Source organism: Poromitra crassiceps (assembly GCF_964638095.1).
Source record: "Poromitra crassiceps genome assembly, chromosome: 5".
Lineage (NCBI taxonomy): Eukaryota > Metazoa > Chordata > Actinopteri > Beryciformes > Melamphaidae > Poromitra > Poromitra crassiceps.
The window spans coordinates 43748012-43766765 of record NC_139642.1 but is presented as its reverse complement, the minus strand read 5'-3'; the positions used below and the strand labels follow the sequence as shown (position 1 = coordinate 43766765).

General features: G+C 42.6%; 2 protein-coding genes across 3 annotated transcripts in view; both read right to left on the bottom strand.

Moving 5' to 3' along the window:
* Positions 1–2496: 2496 nt before the first annotated feature.
* On the bottom strand, positions 2497–10959 carry LOC310777538 (protein sel-1 homolog 3). Its single transcript, XM_083637900.1, has 23 exons — positions 10862–10959; positions 10277–10751; positions 9505–9631; positions 9294–9415; positions 8105–8220; positions 7939–8000; positions 7678–7810; positions 7461–7596; positions 7195–7332; positions 6903–7108; positions 6637–6816; positions 5509–5628; positions 5148–5288; positions 4985–5047; positions 4689–4862; positions 4463–4590; positions 4273–4356; positions 4086–4176; positions 3875–3962; positions 3649–3758; positions 3405–3532; positions 3184–3286; positions 2497–2845 (listed from the first exon to the last, which is right to left on the bottom strand). Exons 1-23 carry the CDS (start codon positions 10913–10915, stop codon positions 2759–2761), a joined length of 3066 nt encoding a protein of 1021 aa, XP_083494026.1. The 5' UTR covers positions 10916–10959; the 3' UTR covers positions 2497–2758.
* A 368-nt stretch (positions 10960–11327) lies between these two features.
* stim1a (stromal interaction molecule 1a) overlaps positions 11328–18754 on the bottom strand; it is a 45365-nt gene continuing 37938 nt past the window's right edge. Inside the window, exons 11-14 of one of the 2 annotated variants that reach the window (XM_083637675.1) lie at positions 17475–17707; positions 16211–16291; positions 15725–15788; positions 11328–14915 (exon numbers count right to left, since the gene is read on the bottom strand). In XM_083637675.1, coding sequence (XP_083493801.1) covers positions 14420–14915; positions 15725–15788; positions 16211–16291; positions 17475–17707 — 874 coding nt within the window. In that variant the 3' untranslated portion in view covers positions 11328–14419. The remainder of the gene's footprint in view (positions 14916–15724; positions 15789–16210; positions 16292–17474; positions 17708–18754) is intronic. The other variant, XM_083637674.1, reaches the window with a different exon arrangement.

Sequence of the window (18754 nt, the reverse complement as noted above, 5' to 3'; positions counted from 1 at the left end):
GTTGAATATTTTCTGAAGGCACTGTATAGCCAGTATTCTGTTGTCAAAATGTCATGCAATCTGTTATAATACTTTATAATCTGTCATGCACAGATTAATTGATGAGCCTGTTGCTCATGTTTCACTGTAAATTTAAATTAATATGCATTTCATTTTGCGGTAACAGCAAAATATCAACAGGACACGAGTGGTGCATTGTAGGGTGTGATGTTTTTCTGGCATTGCAGATCATCAAAAATGTGACACCTGTTCAAGGCTGATGTATTGTCTCTCATTTGAAGTGCAAAATGCACTATCCAGTATCCTGTACTCTCACTTCCACTGAGGACTCACAGCATAATTAATACAACTCATCAGACATTGGGTGTAGGCTACTTCTCAAAATTAGGCTGAAAAAATTGGTCAGTGGCATGATCAACTGATTAGCATTTTTATTTAGCCTATGTTGTAAACAATGATTCTTGAATGAAAACTGCGCCAGTTCTGGTTTCCTTACAGTACAATAAATAAAGGTCATCAAAGTTGGATTGGAGTGAGTGTTGGAAAGTGACGTGGAGCCAACTAGTTTTCTTGCAGAGTGGCGTGGCTTTCTGTTGACTAATGCCTGCACTGACATACATTATTTTATAATGAATTAAGGTCCCAAGGCCCAATGAATGAGGGCTGGCAGGGACGGCAGAGACACACAGCCACATTCACTCTGACTATGTGGAAAAACTGTAATCTAATCTTCTAACAACTTCGCAGTTGTTTTTGGAAGTTTCCATTTGTGGAAAGTGACCGTGTCCATGTGGGGACTGCCCCCTAGTCCGATACCTCACGAGTCCGATACCTCACGAGTCCGACACCTCATGGTTTTGGGTTAGGGTCTGGGGGAGGTTAGGTTTAGGCGTGGGGGTGGGAGAGGTTAGGTTTTGGGTTAGGGTCTGGGGGAGGTTAGGTTTAGGCGTGGGGGTGGGAGAGGTTAGGTTTTGGGTTAGGGTCTGGGGGAAGTTAGCCTCTTTTTTCGGACTCGTGAGGTGTCGGACTCGTGAGGTATCGGACTCGTGCCATGGCACCGTCCATGTGAACTTGTCAATGCAAGCGTGTTGATGTCTACTCTGCAGTTGCAGTACATGACCTGTTTTTATACTGTAACGTTAGCCCGTTTGCCAGTCAGGTCAGAATGTTTCATTAGCATAACACTTTACACCTGTTACGGTTAACGCTATGCTAGTAGCTACTAGCTAGCGTTAGCTTCTAGCTGGCTCAAATTGGCCAAAGAAGTTATAACGGAACAATACGATTTCTCTGTAGGCGTCAAAATATTCCAAACAGTTTGATGCCTACAGAAAAATATAGCGTTATGTACTTTTTAAGCTTTGTTCATGTCACATTTTTTAGCCTAGCCATGATTACTTCGTCAGAGTGAAGTTGTTGATAGTTGATACTTGGGCCACATAACTCCAGCGTTAATTGCTGATTTAACGCTACATAACCTATGTAGTTTAAGATGCACTTACTATTCAGTCTTTGTTCCTCCTGGCTGAATTCACATTCGGTTTGGTCGAGCTTGTTGTCGAAGAAGTTAATTGTGTAAAATGTTTGCACTGCTGTGATGCCACGCCTGTCCAGCCTGTCTCCAGCGCGGAGTGCGCGCGAGATCTGCGGTGCCTCGCTCTACGTCGCAGTCGCGCGCACACTGTGTGTGTGTGTGTGTGTGTGTGTGTGTGTGTGTGTGTGTGTGTGTGTGTGTGTGTGTGTGTGTGTGTGTGTGTGTGTGTGTGTGTGTGTGTGTGTGTGTGTGTGTGTGCGTGCGTGTACGTGTGTGTGTGTGTGTGTGTGTGTGTGTGTGTGTGTGTGTGTGTGTGTGTGTGTGTGTGTGTGTGTGTGTGTGAGAGAGAGTGAGTGAGTGAGTGAGTGAGTGAGTGAGTGTGAGAGAGAGAGAGAGAGAGAGAGAGAGAGAGAGAGAGAGAGAGAGAGAGAGAGAGAGAGAGAGAGAGAGAGAGAGAATGTGCATACTTATGGCATCCCTATGCAAACCTTGAAATCCATTTCAGAAATAAATAGGGTTGTACAAGGACTAGTGGAACACAAAAGCAATAACAGCTGACAATAATGTCAGTGATAACAGGGCGGTCAATCTTTGTCTCAACTATGTCTATATTATTTCTAAACCTGATTAAAAAGAAGCAATTCAGTTCTCATTCCATCCTGCCCAATGCCCATCAAGCCAACCTCTACTATTAGGCTACTATATTCTGAACCATTGCCATACAGATAAGCAAAGTAATTAAACTTGTAGAAGACAAGTTTAATGAGATGTGTGCTAAAAGGAGTCTTCCTCATGGGTCTGTAATTGCTTGCTTCATTTTGCTTGACTGAATGAGGTGGAAATTAGCTGGGTTAGTTGTTGTGCAGACTTGATGAGCAGCAAATACCAGATGGAAATACCATACTGTACGTAATGGATGATATATAGAAAAGGCATCAAAATATTCTTGCTTTATTGTTCTGTTGAATCAAGTTACAGTGTTTTCTGTAAAGGTCAATACATTCTTTTAAGCAGTTAGAAACTTTGAACTAGACACAGACATGTATTTAAAAGAAGAAGCAAAAGTTTCATTGTTACAACAGTCACATTATAGATGTGATCCCACAGTGCAAATAGGCTATCAATAATGAAAATATTGCTGTGCCAGTTGACTATGATGGTTGAATCATTCAGTTCATTGCTCTGATTACCCTGATGAGAGTCTCAGTGAAGAGATGAGCCACTCTAGTGAAAAGACAAGCCACGCCCCCTGAGAACGCCAAGGATGAAGAGTATTGATGGAGCTGCAACTACTGCAACAGCACTGGAGTACTGTGGGAAATAATGACAACAAATAAGATACTAAGAAACTACAGTACAGATGTAGATAAGGTATGAGTCTGAGCTTTTACTTTATGCTGCTTTGGTGCATCCCTCACTCACACAAAAATTCATTGTTTGCTCTATTTTATGCTGTCATATAAGATGCATGGAATGGTCTGCTTGGTAACTTGTCAGTTAAAAGATTGTTTTCGTGTTAAAAAAAATACTTATCTCTTTCTTTTGTGAAACAAAAATACCTGCAGCATTACTGCAGGACAGATGCATGAATTCAGACTTCTACAATGGCTACAAATGTAGCTACTCTATATACAGTAAATCATACAAACCTTAATAGCAGCACTGTAGTCCCTTTGGAATGACTGTAGATAAACATTGAAGAGGGCAAGGCTGCAAGGCAAGTAGGAATCTGTATCACCCGAGTCTCTGCATCTATTGAAAAAAGATATACAGTATACATGTATGGCTGTTTCATCCAATTTACCAGTAAATGCTGTGAAGGGCACATACACACACAAACAGTATACATGCATGCACTGTCAATACACACCTTCTGTAGAAAGTACTTAGAAGCAAGGTGTTGTCTGCCAAGTACAGCTCCGGAAGGCCCAGTTCAATCAAAACTGACAATGGCAGCCTGTAACCTTCTTCGACAAGGAGCCCAAGGTTGTACCATCCCTGTGGAGGAAGAGTACAGTATGAGTTACATGCATAGACACAATCACAAATACACACACTCAAAGTGTATCACACAGACATGCACACACCCAGAAAGCCATTTAAAAGAAGTGTACCTGTGGTCCGTTCCTTAGTGCTGCCAGTTTGTACATCTGTGCTGCAGAAAACAAGTCTTTCTGCCTGTCACCCTGCCCCTCATACAACAAGTCACCGATTCTATTTAGTGCTGGAAAGACAACAGAATTAGAAGTGAAGCATTAGATATCAAATTAAAAAGGTCAAAACTGTGCATGTTTATACACAATACTCTAAATTGTAAAGTTCCAAAAGCTGTTAATTCACCATAAGCGTCAGGATTTTCACTCTTGATTGTAAGGTTGTAATATCGCCACATGCATTCTGATGCAAAAGCAGGATTCAGAAAACTTCCCTGTTGACAAAGACAATAGAAACATTAATTTCTAAAAAGGACTGATGAATGAATAAAATAGTAATAATACTATGACAGTACACCTATACAGAGGAAGTTCAGATGCACATTACTCCGACTCACCACATTTTGTTCACATAGATATGCCACATTGAACTGGGCCGCCGCATAGCCTGACTCCGCAGCAATCATGTAATATAACAATGACCTCAACCTGTTAAAAAGAAGATTAATTAGCTAAAATTGCAATCATGTGGCCTAATCAGGTTAGCAGGTATAGCAAGTATGAATAAACAAACAAAATAATTACATGTCACTCTTGAGATAGGAATCCAAGGCTTTCCGTAAGATGCTGCCCAGGTATCCGTTGTTCTCAGCTGCCCACTTAGCCCACCTGCAGTCCATTATAGGAATTTTAGCATTAGCAGTAATAATGTAATGGCATGCTAATATCTGAAGTGACACACAAATAATGTTTGTGACTAACTAAAGTGACTAACAATACGGCATGTGATGGACGCCTCTCGACATGACCAGCGATCCCGGTGGTCCACATCTCTGCTAGCTGGATTGCTCCATTGATGTGCCCTCTCTCCGCAGACTTCAGATAATACTTATAGGCCATAAACTGGGAGGAAGACAAAGTATTCCCTCTTCATACACCACACTCACATTTAAGACTAGTGTGTAGATGACCACGGGACACATTGACATGGCTGACCTCACCTGATCTGCAGCTTTTCCAGGATACAGGCCCTGGGAGTACATGACACCAAGATTCATGGCAGCATCTGGGCTCCCGTGGAGATCCGCCTGCTCCCACAGCTGCACGGCACGCTCATAGTCCCGCTCAAACTGCTCGTAGTACCAGCCAAGGGCATTGATTGCAGGTGCAAAGCCCTGTGGGAGGGTGTGCAAACTTTGAATGGGTTTTTGCAGCAGCAACTTGGCTCATGATGACAGCTTACAGTATAGATAGATCATAACACATAGTCACATAGTAACATTGAACCATACAAAACCTCATCCATTGCTTTCTTCAGGAAAGTGATGGCTCTCGGGACATCCTGTTTGACTCCATGCCCCTACAGAGCAAATAATTAATATTCAAGATTGACTAGACCAGACTAGGTAGTGCTCTTCCAGAGGATCAAGATATGATTGTGCATCACATGTAAATCTGACCTGCATTAGGACTATGGCATAGTTGTACATTGCCACTGGGTCCTCCAGTTTGACAGCTCCCCTTTTGTAGTGTCTCACAGCCTTCTGGATGTTTGGAGACACTCCCTGCTGACCCCAGAACAGCATGCGGCCAATAGCTTGCTGCAAGATAGTGGTTGAGGTATTACCAAGATCAAACTACACAGCATGCTCACCTTGTTCATTTGCCTGTGGCTGTGACCATGTTTTCCTCTAAAGGCTTTTTATCACCTTTGGTTTGATCTGTTTTTGCGTGCTTTGCACTTGGTGACAATCCTGATGGTCAAACTCACTCAATAAATAAACTTGGAACTTGAAAAGCAGAGGTGATGGATCCTGGTACCTCAGCCTCAGCTGCTCCGTTTCCGGCCTGCAGTTTCAGCCAGTGGAAGATATGATGGTCCTCATTGGTCTGAAGGTTCAAAACCTCCTCATTGTTCAGGTAAACAGACTCGACATATGTCTAGAAAAATTAGGACATGAGAAATGAAGGGAAAAAAATGACAATGAATTAGTGTTAGTGTTCTTAAATATTGTGTAGTTTTCAATACCGAGCCTTTTTGTTATGTCATGTCTCTCAAAAACAATTGAAAATGGCTTTGGCTTCCCAGTGGGGAAACAGTGCCCTCTCTGTTGTGGCTATTGTTGGAAACCTGCAATTACACACAGCTGAAGAGAGAAATTACAGGCTCTGGCATGACAAAAATGGCTCGGTATTGAAAGCTACGGAATATTTAAGAACACAAACAGCCTGTCATGACGGACAACCAGCGTGGCTTTATGGCAAGTAGCCTACCTGTTTCTTTATGATTGCTATGTATGGAAAAGTATGGTCGATATAAAGGGAGGTATCAGTGAATTTTGGGAGTATCTGTCTGAGACTACAATTGAATGTCCAGATATCAATAATCACTTGTAGTCTCATGTTGAGGCTGCAAATGTACATAATTATTTTTATTAGCATGTAAAGCAGTGACAGGCAAATTTGAGGGTCATAGGAACCTAAAAATTAATGTATTAACAAACAAGGGGGGCAGATGGTGTGTGTTGTGTGGTTAAGTGTATACTACTAGCACATCATATCACATATCAACTCATAAGGCGTAATAAGCCCAAGGCTACCTACTATAGGGAAAATATGGGTAGATTAGGTGTAAGCATTTCACCCAATGCTCTATGACAGTTGCATCTGTCACTGCCATTCATGACAGAAAGGAATGTACACATTTTTTTTTAACCAAATAGATAGTTGTAATCATGCCTACAGACTACTACATGGCTAGCCTTTGGCAATAAGTGACAAATTCAGAGGGGGTGAGGGCCACTATAGTTGGCATTTGGCGAAATATAAAAGCATTAACAGACATTACCCTATAATGATAAAGCATTTGGGACTACGTAGAAGTATTTAGATTTTGCTTGATGAAAAAAGGAAGGCAAAACCATAGTGCCACAGCAGTGTGAGCATTACCTGGTTTGGTGAGGGATTATGACGGTCTAAGGTTGTCTGTTTAGCAATGTTAGCATAATACGCATAGGCCAGGTTATGGTCTGGTGGGATGCCATGGTCCCCCTGGTGGTGTAGGTGCCCGAGATGTAGGAGGGCCAGTCTATAATCCTTTTGGGCTGCCAGCAAGGTCAGCAGCCATGCCTACCCGCAACACAAGGGCATGTGAGGAGAATGCCATGTCAAATACTCCAGCATTTCAAACAGTTCAGGCTCGCACAGTAACACACCTTGTTGGGCTGTTTCTTGACTCCCAGGCCAGAGCTGTAGAGCACAGATGACAAGTGCAGAGCTTGGTTTTCTGCTAAGCAGCCAGCTTGGAGGAGCAGTGGTAATATTCTGCTGACTGCTTCAATGCTGCCTGCTTTGCCCAGCTTATGAAGTGATAAGGAGTATAAGGCTCTGCCCACTGCTGCCAGGGCAACAGTTCTTCCTCCTATACATAAATGGAATGGTTTTTATTTATGTTGTCATCTACCAGTTGTAGGCCACATCATTTTGTAGCAACTTATTGTCTCTTACCATGTTTGAAAGCCAATAACTTGGCCAGTTTTGCAGCATGTCGTCTCTGAGGGACACTCTCTTCCCACGGTTCACACTGTAACTTCAGTGGCAGCGTATCCTTTACCATCCAATCATGATAAGCATCAGTACAGCTCTCTGAACACAAAACAAAACACAAAACAAAACACACAAAAATTCAGTTTGTATAGCACTACAAGGGGCTCATAAAAATATTCCCGATTACTTTAGCACCATCTAATGGATAATAAGTGTAAGTCTACTACCAGACTCTGCCATCTGCTTGGCCTTGAGTGAATATCCACTGATTTTCACATTCAGCTCGAGGTGAAAATCTTGACAGGTCTTTAGCCATCCAGTTAGGTTCACATTCTTAATCACTTCTGGAACAAGAACTTCAGACTGCAGAGGAGAGCAAATATAAGACTCAAATGTCCAGTAGTCAATTGCAGAACATATGTTGAGTGTGGGCAGCTACATTACCATGCTGTAAGGCGGTATTCTGTTGCGGTAGTATACCGACGGCCCATAATAACCTTCCACTCCTCTCACATATTTCCCTCCTCCAATCACAAAATATCCCTCTGAGTCATCCAATACTACAGTGTGTCTGGAACTGCAAGAGACCATTAATTCATTTCATGGTGCACCTAGGTGTCTTGACAGAGATGAAACTGAAATGGTGACATCAGATATGCAGAACACAGAGAATACATTTATTTGAAATGCTAAGAATAGACTTACGTGTGTTCTATAGAATAAACCGTTTGCTGCTCCTTATCCACACACACCAAGGAGACGGTAACCTGAGATGCAGTGAAGATGACTGTTTTATTTACCTGCTTGGCTTTAAGTCTTCCCATTCATTTGGTGTGATATGACGTCCTCTGTTGACAGAGAGTACACTCACCACTCTACCCTGCAGCACCATGTTGAGCTGGCACCACTGACTGAGAGGTACTTTGAATGGACAGAGGAATGCAGAGGATTCCCCAGACTCTCCAGTCATCTGGACATGGAGCTGGCCTGTAGACAGGAGGTAAGTAGGGATGCACCCATATGAACATTTTGTCCGATACGGATAAGCGATATTAACATTGCTGTTATGGCTGATAACCGATATTTACCGATGTCATACAACTCTCCAGATCTATGATACTGACTACAGTACTTACACAGCGACTGAGCTTTAACAGTAAGCAGTAGGTGTATATATAGTACTCAATGAGCCAATGCATCTGCTCCATGGTGTCACATAATTCATTCACCAAATAAATAAATAAAACATAAAACAGTTTTACATGTGTGTAAAGGTGCTGTCGTGGAATTTCTAGGTTGCCGGGGAAGATGGTAAATTAGGAGTCCACAAGCATAGTAGGCTAATTTAACTCAGAAATAATGTTATAAACTAATGAAGAATGATCTCAGTTGAATCTGCAGTTTATTGCCTCCATGGTTATCTTCTGAGATTTTGTGCCAGCAGCATTTCTCAGGCTGTGGTGTGAGAAGGGCCCTTGACCTTGTTTCAATTTTAGGGCTTTCTGCGCTCTCCTATCTCGCTGCTTCCTAACATAAAGTATCATTAAAAGAAGGAGGCATTGTCTGGACTTCTCCAAAACAGTGATCCCAGCTTGTCCTGAGTACATTGACCCTTAATAACCCTATCCTGTCTGTCTTAGTGAAAAACTATTCTATAAGAGGATATCAAATGTATAGAAAGTGCACTTTCACCAAATATGTTTTCATCTGTTATGTTACTCCGACACCAGATTTGGTCAAGTATAGCACGGTGGTCTGTTTTGCATTGTGATGGACAGGGCCCACATTACCATCTTGCATTAGGGCCGAGGGTTGACTCGTTACACTACTGCATAGTTTTACCATGTTTCCTCTGAAAGTGAAAATTTTGGATGCAGATAAGCGATACTAACAATAACATTGCAACATCGTCCAATACCGATATAATTGTCGATATATCATACATCCCTAGAGGTAAGGGTGAGAGACTCATTAACAATCCAGATAAAAGTAATAGTTACATTAAAAAAGGCAATCACAACATTTGAGAGGTGGGAGGAGTAGAAATCTTGTATTTATACCTGAGCTGGTGAGGAACAGTGCTGGTGTGACATAGTTATCCTGCGAGTCAAGATGGTGAAGCACTCCACACATCCTTTGCTGGCAGTGTCTGATCACAAATATCCAGATGGAAAACATACACCTGGCAACAATGAAAGCACACTTCGTGAATTGACTGGTCACTTCAGACATAATAAAAGGCAAAATTATATTTTGCATGAGTTTTCTTACCATGGAAAAGACATAGCCTTAAGACGCAAAAGCTCCAGAACCTCACTGCTGTAGCCATTCAATGTCTTTGTGATGCCAAAGTTTTCTCCAGTTGAAGCATATATTGAGGACAGCAAATACACTGTCTCTAAATGACAACATGAAGCTTGTTAGTTGAAGTGTGCAAGACTATGAATACACTTTTTTGAGTGTGAGTGTGAGTTGAGAATCGAGTGATTCTCAACTCTTCTCATATCAAGGACCCAATTAGTCCACATTTAGCCACAGACCCCCATTTGGTGAGACTTTGTCTCTGACACAAATCTGAGAATATTTGTATTGTTCAGAATTCCACAACGCTCTGTATTGCAGCTAGAGAGATAACACAGTGGAACTAGTATGATCAACAGCCATTCTCCTACATTGTCTAATTGTGTAAATGAAATAATTGAAATGTTCAACAATTCATCAATTAACTGGGAGTGGGGTCCCTGTGGAACCCCCTCAAGGACCCCTAGTGGTCCCCAGACGGACCCCACGTCGATAGCCACTGCTTTAGACCATGCAAGTTAAAATCACAATTACAGAAATGGCTTGAGGATGTTACTGCAAGGGACACTTTATAATAACTTATAATCTATACACTACCAAGGATAACCAGTGCTGTATTGGCAATTGATTGGCTCTTCGAATGCAGATTAGACGCCTTTAGGACATTATTTGGATTACTCAAGAAGCAGTTCCGCAGCAGTTGTCCCCTGACCTCTGGTCACAAACTCACTTATAACCTTACCTTTCTCCAGTGGGCATTGTGCTTTTGAAGATTGGTACGTTATTCGGAGCATCTGTGTATTCCAGGGAAAGCAGAGTTGATGCTGCTTGAGAGGACGGCTAAGAGAGGGTTTCGGCTGCAAGGCTGCCACATCCTGAGCCAGCACAGACCTTTCACTGTCATCAGGTCCACTGCATCTGACTGACACTTGAAGGACACAGCTCAGCACCCACTGAGAGTCAGGAACGGTCCCATCTGCTTGGTACACCAACCAATCTGGCAGGCTCAACTTCACAGTCCTTATTTTGGGGTTTCCAGGGACACAGCTCCAACGTCTTAGTGGAAGTGTGGAGGTTGTGCCAGTGTCAAAAGTTATAACAGAATCCAGCTGCACTACAGCAGATTCATCACAAGAGTAAAGCACGTCCAAAAGATGGCCTGATACAGGCTCCTCTGGAGGATTCAGGAGGATCACCTGATCTAAACCCCAGACAATCTGTAGGCATGACAAAAGAACATGCAGTAGGTTGGTTGTTATTGACATCTTTTAACAACAGAATTGTTGCCACTGTGCAACAGATGGTGAAGGGAAATCTCTTCTCCTACCTGTATACTGAGCAAAAGCTGGCAGAGATATTTGTACAGTCTGTGGTAATCCATGGTCCACAGGCTGTTTTCATGAATATGTCCATTAATATGTAGGCTCTTCAGGAGAAAACAAATGGGACAGTGTAGCGTCTATGGAGTTGCACTGCACCAGGAAAAGAAAAGAGGACAAAAAGGAAAGCCTTGAGATCCGGACCTAATCCTGCTTCACCAGTGATGCAAGTGCTTGGGTAAATATTTAACAGCACATTGCTCCACCTATTTATGCACAGGGTGGAGCCATGTGGATATGTAACTATATCAATAGAAAATGTATACCCACAAAACAATCAAAATAATCGTGATCGTTTTTTTGCCATAATCGAGCAACCCTACTTTGTATATTTCTACAGATTTTAAAGCAATCACGTCATGCAATATGGTGTAAGTTCCTATGACAGACCAGTCCATATTTCATTCAAAATAGTTTATTGCTATCATGCAGGAGTGCCATAAAAGTCTAGAGAACATCACAGAAGATGCAAAATTATCATTTTCTCTGTACAAATATATGTATTCATAAATAGAAGCTCAAAATGAGAAATAAGAGGGGAACGATAGGGGCGGGGAGAGAGTCAAATGCTCCAGTTGATCCACTCTTCTGACCCAATGTGGTTTTGTTACAGCAGTTGACATGCATCAACATTACAGTGCATTATACTGGGAGCAGACAGACTGACACGCGCACACACTCACTGACAGCATAATCATCGTGCAAAAGTGGTACCAATGACATAAAAAAAGTACCAGTAGGAAATTCATGTTTTCAGCTGGCTTCTAAACAAATGATCTAGTCATGTCTTAGTCATCCATACCATCTGTTACACTATGAGGCATCTGCTGGGGGGGCTGATGGTGTCATTTGCAGCACTTTTTGGTTGTTCAATATAATCAGGAGCGCACTATAGGTGTACCGACGTCCTTACTACTTTAGTCTAATACTTAAGATAAATTCTTACTACTATAGATGCATAGTTCTGTGCTCTTACTAAACCATCAGTAAAAATTGGCACAATATTCATTGTGGTAATCTGAAGATAGTACTTCTCTGGAACACGGTAATGTGTACTTGCGTTCCGGATTCTGTAATGTATGTAAACATCGTGTTGGATTATTGTTGCACAAACAATACCCTTTGACATACATTTAAAATGATATGAACCTACCGCCACCAAATAGAATTTTGTCTAAAAGTAAGAAGCTTTCAAAGAAAAGCTAGAGGCTGAAGGGATCAAGCGCGACAAATAATTATTGGAAAGGCCTATTAATAGTGAATTGGCCTCGTTATTTAAGTCGCTTGCAGAACTTGAGAATATTTATTTACAGCAAATGTAATCTCTAATTACATCTTCCATGAACGCAGAATTACAATTTAGTGTACAGCTTGAGAAAGTAGTTATGTGGGAAAATTATTTTAACTACAACTACAGTATAGATCCGTGTAACATGGGAGTCGAGAGGCTCTGCAGATTTTCATTCCAAAGACTACAACACGATTTCACTTTTCACCACACCAGATTCTCAGCCCTTCATGTAACATGGTTGAATACCCGTTACAGTATACATTATTTTATAATTCCTTCTAAAATTTGTAAAACCATCTTTATATGAACTCCACTGACTTTTACAATGATTTTTACATCTATGTGACCAGGTGTTGTCGCTGGTACTGTACAGTAATGAAGTAGTTCTGTTGATGCGAGTCACAAGGGCCGTGAAGTGAACACCATAGACTGTACAATGTGAACACCAATTCTGAAGCCCTTTCTGGCCCCCTGCTCCTCACTAATACTGATTACTGTTAAGTATTCAATGTGCACCTAAAGGATTATTTAAACAGAAGTGATACTAGAAAGGACAGCAATATTAAAGAGTAACTTAACTGTCTAAAAGGCATGTTACTGAAATTGCCATCTTATATTGGCTGATCTTCGGTACCAGGTGATGCCACCACCTGTTAAACTCTATAGAAGGTGACATTGCCTGGCACAAAAGATCGGCCAACAGCAGACAGTAATTTAAATTCAGTAGCATGCTCCTTTCCCCTTTTTTTTCCCCATTAGATGTCAGGTTCTGACACAGATGTGGGTTTAGTGTTTAGTTACTCTTTTCACTGATTCAGTTAACATTATGTGGACAAATGTTAGATCCCACTTACGTATCATGTCAGAGAACAATCTTCTAAAACAACATGGCTGTGGTGTTGTTAAAATGACAGAGGTGAGTTATTTTTGGCTAAAAATAATTTTGTACATTATACTGTTGTAAACAGCTTGCACCTCAGGGAATTCTCCAAGGTGTATATTTTCAATTCAAAAAGTTCACTCTCCCACAAATACAACAGCTAAGCACAACAAATTAAATAAAAGGGAACAAGAGTCCTGATTCACACTTATGAGCTTTGCAACTTTGAACATTTTTGTGATAACATCTCCTCCCACTCCTATCCCATAATGCATGGGATAAAGTATACATCTACAAATTGATCATTATTATATTTTCTTTGCACGACTTCAAAGCTGGACGTTTTAGCCAAGCATTTCTCACTCACTCACTCACACACACTCTCGACTGAGAATAGAAATATTTCAATATTTCGCAAATGGTCTAATGTTGCATTTTCATGGTCCTTGTAAATCAACAAGCCCACGGTTGTATTTTGTTGGAGAACTTTAGATGAATTCGAGTTTTATTCAGCTGGCTTTCCTTCATGCATTTGGTTAAATCACGTTTGAGGAAAAAACAGTAAGCCAATATAATCTTACTGTTGATGTAACATGAGCAGATGGTCCTGTTTGTGAATTGTTCACCGCAAAAAGTGAAAGACGGGTCATATCAGAACTACTAGTTGTCTATAACACTAGTCTGCGTTTCCTACAGGCGTTTACAACTTTGGCCGGCTGCTTCCGTATCTTCCGTTTATCAGTTGACGAGGATCACCTGTCTGCCACTTCTTTCCCCAAGGAGAAGACAAGACAAGACAAGGCGGACAGAACAAACTGGTAGCCATAAACAAGAAAAATCAGTGGGGGGAAAAAGAGCGGAGCGTAGATTCAGTTTGGGTTTCTTGGCTAGGTGATTTGGTATTACATAAAGAAACATCAAGTGTTGTCTAAGCAGATTAAGGACAACCAAGCAAACACTAAGAGCATTCGAGTATCAGTCAAACAAAAGTGAAGACATGCAAACTGATAGAGATTGAAGAACAAGAAGGAAAACCAAGCGGGAGACATCTTTCCCTTTGAGCGACTGGCACCTTTTCCTGCAGAATAAATAGTACTTTACATTCCAATATAATTTACAAACCTACCCACTACCCACATATTCAACATTGACCAAATAAGGAGAGAACTGAATAGCCGGGTGCTCCCACAGTTCCTCAGAGTAGGTACCTACAAAATGATGTAACGGCAAACAAATGGTGCCATCATTTGACCATTAATGAGCAAAAGAAAAGAAAAAGACTTTCAAAAACAGAACAAAAAGGAATACAGTCAAACAGCTCGTAGTTCATAGCCCTTATTTCCTCTGCTTCTTGAAGATCTTAAAGGTGTGTTTCTTGCGGCTGGCAGCGGAATCTGTGTCTTCTCCCGTCGAGCCGCTGTCCTCCTCCAGCGGGCTCTTCTTGGAGGACAGCTGTGGGATGCGGCTGTTGCCCTTGGCCCCCGGCTGCCCCCCTGTGGGCGAAGGCGTGTCTGGTTCGGTGGAGTTGGGGCTGAGGGACTCCGACAGACTGTTGATCTCTCCCAGGCTGGCCGACTTCTCCATGGCGTACACCTTCTTCATGAGGATGGGGCTGTCGGGGCTGGCCTCGGCCTGACCCGCTCCCTCGTGAACGCGGTTCCCTCCGTTGTGGGCGTGGCCATGCAGCGAGGCGACCTCGTCTGCGCGCGACGACGGGCCGTGCATGAGAGAGGTGGGCTTGATTAGGTGGCCTTTGGAGCTGTAGGCAGACAGCCGATCGCCGACTTGGGACAGGGACAGGGAGGACTCCGACTCTGAGCGATTAAGGTCCCTGGGGGGAAAGAAAACAAGTTAGTAGAAATGAGAGAGAGGAGAACCAACTCGTTTAAAGGTGAAGCACTGCATGCCGGGGCTTATCTACGCTACGCCTCAAAACCCATGGACACTCTGGGCACAGCCTGGACACTGGAACTCCACACGAGTTAGTAGTACAAGCAGGAGCATCGGGAGGGGTTGGAAAACAGTAAGATAAAAGCATACAAATGAGATCGGCATTTAAGCACAAAACAAAAAAAACAATCAAAAAGGAAAACAAAAGGCTAAAGAGAGCACAGCTAAATAAAATGGATGCAAAGAAAAGAACTGATAATGATATTTGAAAGAAACGTGAAAAGGAAAGACACTTGAAAGAAATCATCATCAATCATGATAAATGCATGTGGAGAATAATGTCCACGCACATGCGATGCGTGTGGAGGAGTGAGAGCAGACGGGTACCCGAAGCTGTCGCTGTACGGGGAGTGCCCTGCGGCGTCATCTGAGGATGTGATGTCAGGAATGGGGTCCATGGGCTGGAAAGAGGTGTGATGTATATGGGAGGAGTGAGGGCCTATGGTGCCGCCCAGAGAGCTGGGCAAGCACGATATAGAGGAAGACAAGGAGGACAGGGAATGAGGATTTGCGCTGGATGTGCAGATGAGAAAGGGGTGCGAGACAGCTGAGGAAAGGCAAGGCATAGTGGGAGCCTCAAACTGCCCAAAGGACTGGCTACGCGAATCTCGCAGGGCGGCCCTAGACCTGGTTGGGTATGAGGTGCCCTCGCCCTGCTGCCCCGCCAAGTTCAGGCAACTCTCTACCAACCTCTGGGAGCCCATGGCCAGCTGGTGGTCAATGTGGCGTTGGCGCAGGGACATCATACTGGGAGCTGTGGGAACAAAACAACAACATTATTGACAACCGCTCGCAACCAATACATAACCTGATGGACAAGAATATAAAGGGGAAATAGAGCAGGAGATCAGTGGAAAGATACTCGGGTGTTAGGATGAATTTCTGTCATATAAAAGAACAAAGAAATTCCCTTTTAAAGTATGAGGCAATGACGACCAACAAAACAGGTAAATCTCTAATGGCAGAAAGCAGGAGTGCACTGGGTGTGAGGCTAGATTGAGAAGAAGGAATTAATTGGGCAAGCAAGCAGCTGAAGACAAGGTCAGCGGTGTTTGGGTCTGCAGGGCACCGTCCAATTAGAAACAATGCAGTTTGGTGCGGTGTGGCTTTGACTCAAAAGTGAGAGACAGGGATGTCAGACTGAGGACAGAACTGGGGCATGAAGAAATGGCCAACCAGAGTATTTCCGCAGGGATTGGGACTCTGACCCGAAGGACCACAGGTCACTGGTTTGCCGTTCCAACAGCCAGGTAGCATCTGTTGTCAGGCCAATGACAGCGGTGCATGGGAGCCAAAGGCCAGAAAGGTGGTGGAGGGAGAGAGGGGGAGTGAGATAAGGAGTGTAATTAAAAGACTTACTATTATTGTAGTCACGAGGGGATTCGGCAGTACAACTTTCCTCTGCAGTTAGTCAAACCTTTTGTCTGTGTTAAGTTCTGCCATAATTAATAGCAAACCAAATGTTGCCTATAACAGCAAGGCTACATAACATTATGGTCACCAGACTTTTTGTTCATTTACTTGATAGCAGATGTGTAAGATGTGTTACTTGCCCAACAATTCTGTGATGAAAATAACAAATCTAGTTTTTGTATAGACACATTTCATAAAACGGAGGGACAGCTTTTGTGCATTGCATAGTTGCCTTTACAATTTCAACCTAAATGTGGATTCAATTTGTTTTGTGTGTTTGTTTATTTTTCTGTTGTGCTATTGTGGGGAGGGAGGGAGGTGGGATATGTATGGGATGTTTGTATTGTAATTTGTATAAATGTCTAAATGTGTAATTGAAAACAATACATACAATGTTGGAAAAAAAATGTGGATTCAAAACTAAATGTTCTCCTGTTGATGGGCTAATTGAGTTTTTTTTTGTATACCATAATCCATGTTCACTTCAGTTACAGCTGTTTGACCAATCAATAAACAGCTAATTCAAATGGTCATATATAGGACATATTAGGACACAACCACTACAAATATATCAGCATGAAAACTTGGTGTCAATAAGAAGTCTGTATTTCTCCAAAGTTCAATTTCTAGAGCAAAGTCACAGGATTCTCCATCATTGACTGAGAGTCAAGCAAACACTTTTAATCCAAAATGGAAGCACATTAAACAAAAGACACTCAAATGGAGATGTGTGTAAAAGAACAAAACAATTTTGTGAATTTACAAGATATATATATATATATTACACATCTGTAAAACAACACTCATTCAATCACAGACATGTGACCCACACTCCCTCCATCCACAGGGAGGCCACATGGACAAATTCAGGTACAGTAATTGTTGAAAAATGATCAAAAATGATCCAAATTATCTTTGGACCTCCTGCTCTCTTGATTTTTGGACTTCCCCAGCAGACTCTTGGTGTGTATAGGGGTACGTTTACTAAGCCCCACAGTATGGCCAATAGATTCATATGAACTCTTACATTGCAGAGTTCCTGAGGGCATCATACCCTCGTCCATGTCGTCCATGTCGTCCGACATGATGAAGTGTTGAGGTGTGACTTTCAGACCCATGAAGCTGGGGTCTAGGTTCAGGGCCGAGGCCAGTGAAGGCAGACCCGGGTTGTGGACGATGGTAAAACCTGTGAGGATCTCTATCTGCTGCCAGCGATGCAGCCTCTCTCTCAGAGCAGCAGTCACCTCACCGAGGGCTTGTCTAAATATGATGAAGAGGGAGGAGCAGGAGAAATCGGTGAAAAAGAATAGATACAGTTGAAGTGGGAAGTCAAGAACTGAAGGCATTACTGTAGAACTCATTTTGAAGCGGTGCAGCAGTTTCTACAAGTGGCTATGTCCTTTGAGCACGGGATGTGTGCACCGAGATGTGTGTGTGGATGATGGACCTAAATAATACGGACGAAGCCATCCATTGTTTTTGTGTGGATAGTGTGGATATTATATATTTGCCACAAAAAGTTCATTTGTTCAGGTGGGCTTATCACATTGTAACATCGCGGACTTCTCCCTGTTTACAGGCTACTGCTCTCAGAACAAGCTCATCAAGCTGAGCTGTGTATCCGTCACTGCTGCTACTTCATATAAACAAACTAGTTGAATTGGTATATACCAAAACTCACCCCTGTGACTATCGTGATATTGATTTCAACCGTATCGCCCAGCCCCACCTACCTACCCTGTTTGTTCTGCTCTCTCTCTCTTCTCCCACCCTCCCTCCGCTCTCTCCCCAATATAAGGTTTTTCAATCCCGTTTATTGATAGTGCTTAGCTAGATTTAGCTATACAAACAAACTTGACTTGACAAACTAGTTGGATTCACTTGAACACATTGTACTCACAATGGGTTGAAATTAGGAAAGAATGTACATTAGTTTCTTCTTCTTTACATTTTCAATACACAAGCTCCCAGCTCCGCGGCTCACTGCAAACACACCAGACGCTGAGTGCTGCCAGCAGCCTGCAGTACTGGCTGGCCGTTTAAAGGTGCGTTCGTTTGTCGCACGGCGTGTGCCGGTGGTGTGGACTAAGTTTACCGTGTTAAGCACAGCGATTGGCCCGAAGGACCGCACCCAGCCAGGAAACTAGAGGCGTTCTCACAAAGCTACACCATGCTTTACTTGACTGAGTGAGACTGAAGTGAATTTTGGCGTGTGTTGCCCCGCATAAAAAACAACAACAACAGTGTCAGTGGTGGGCAAGTAATGTATTCAGTGTATGCCCAACCACCGTCTAACATCGTATAACA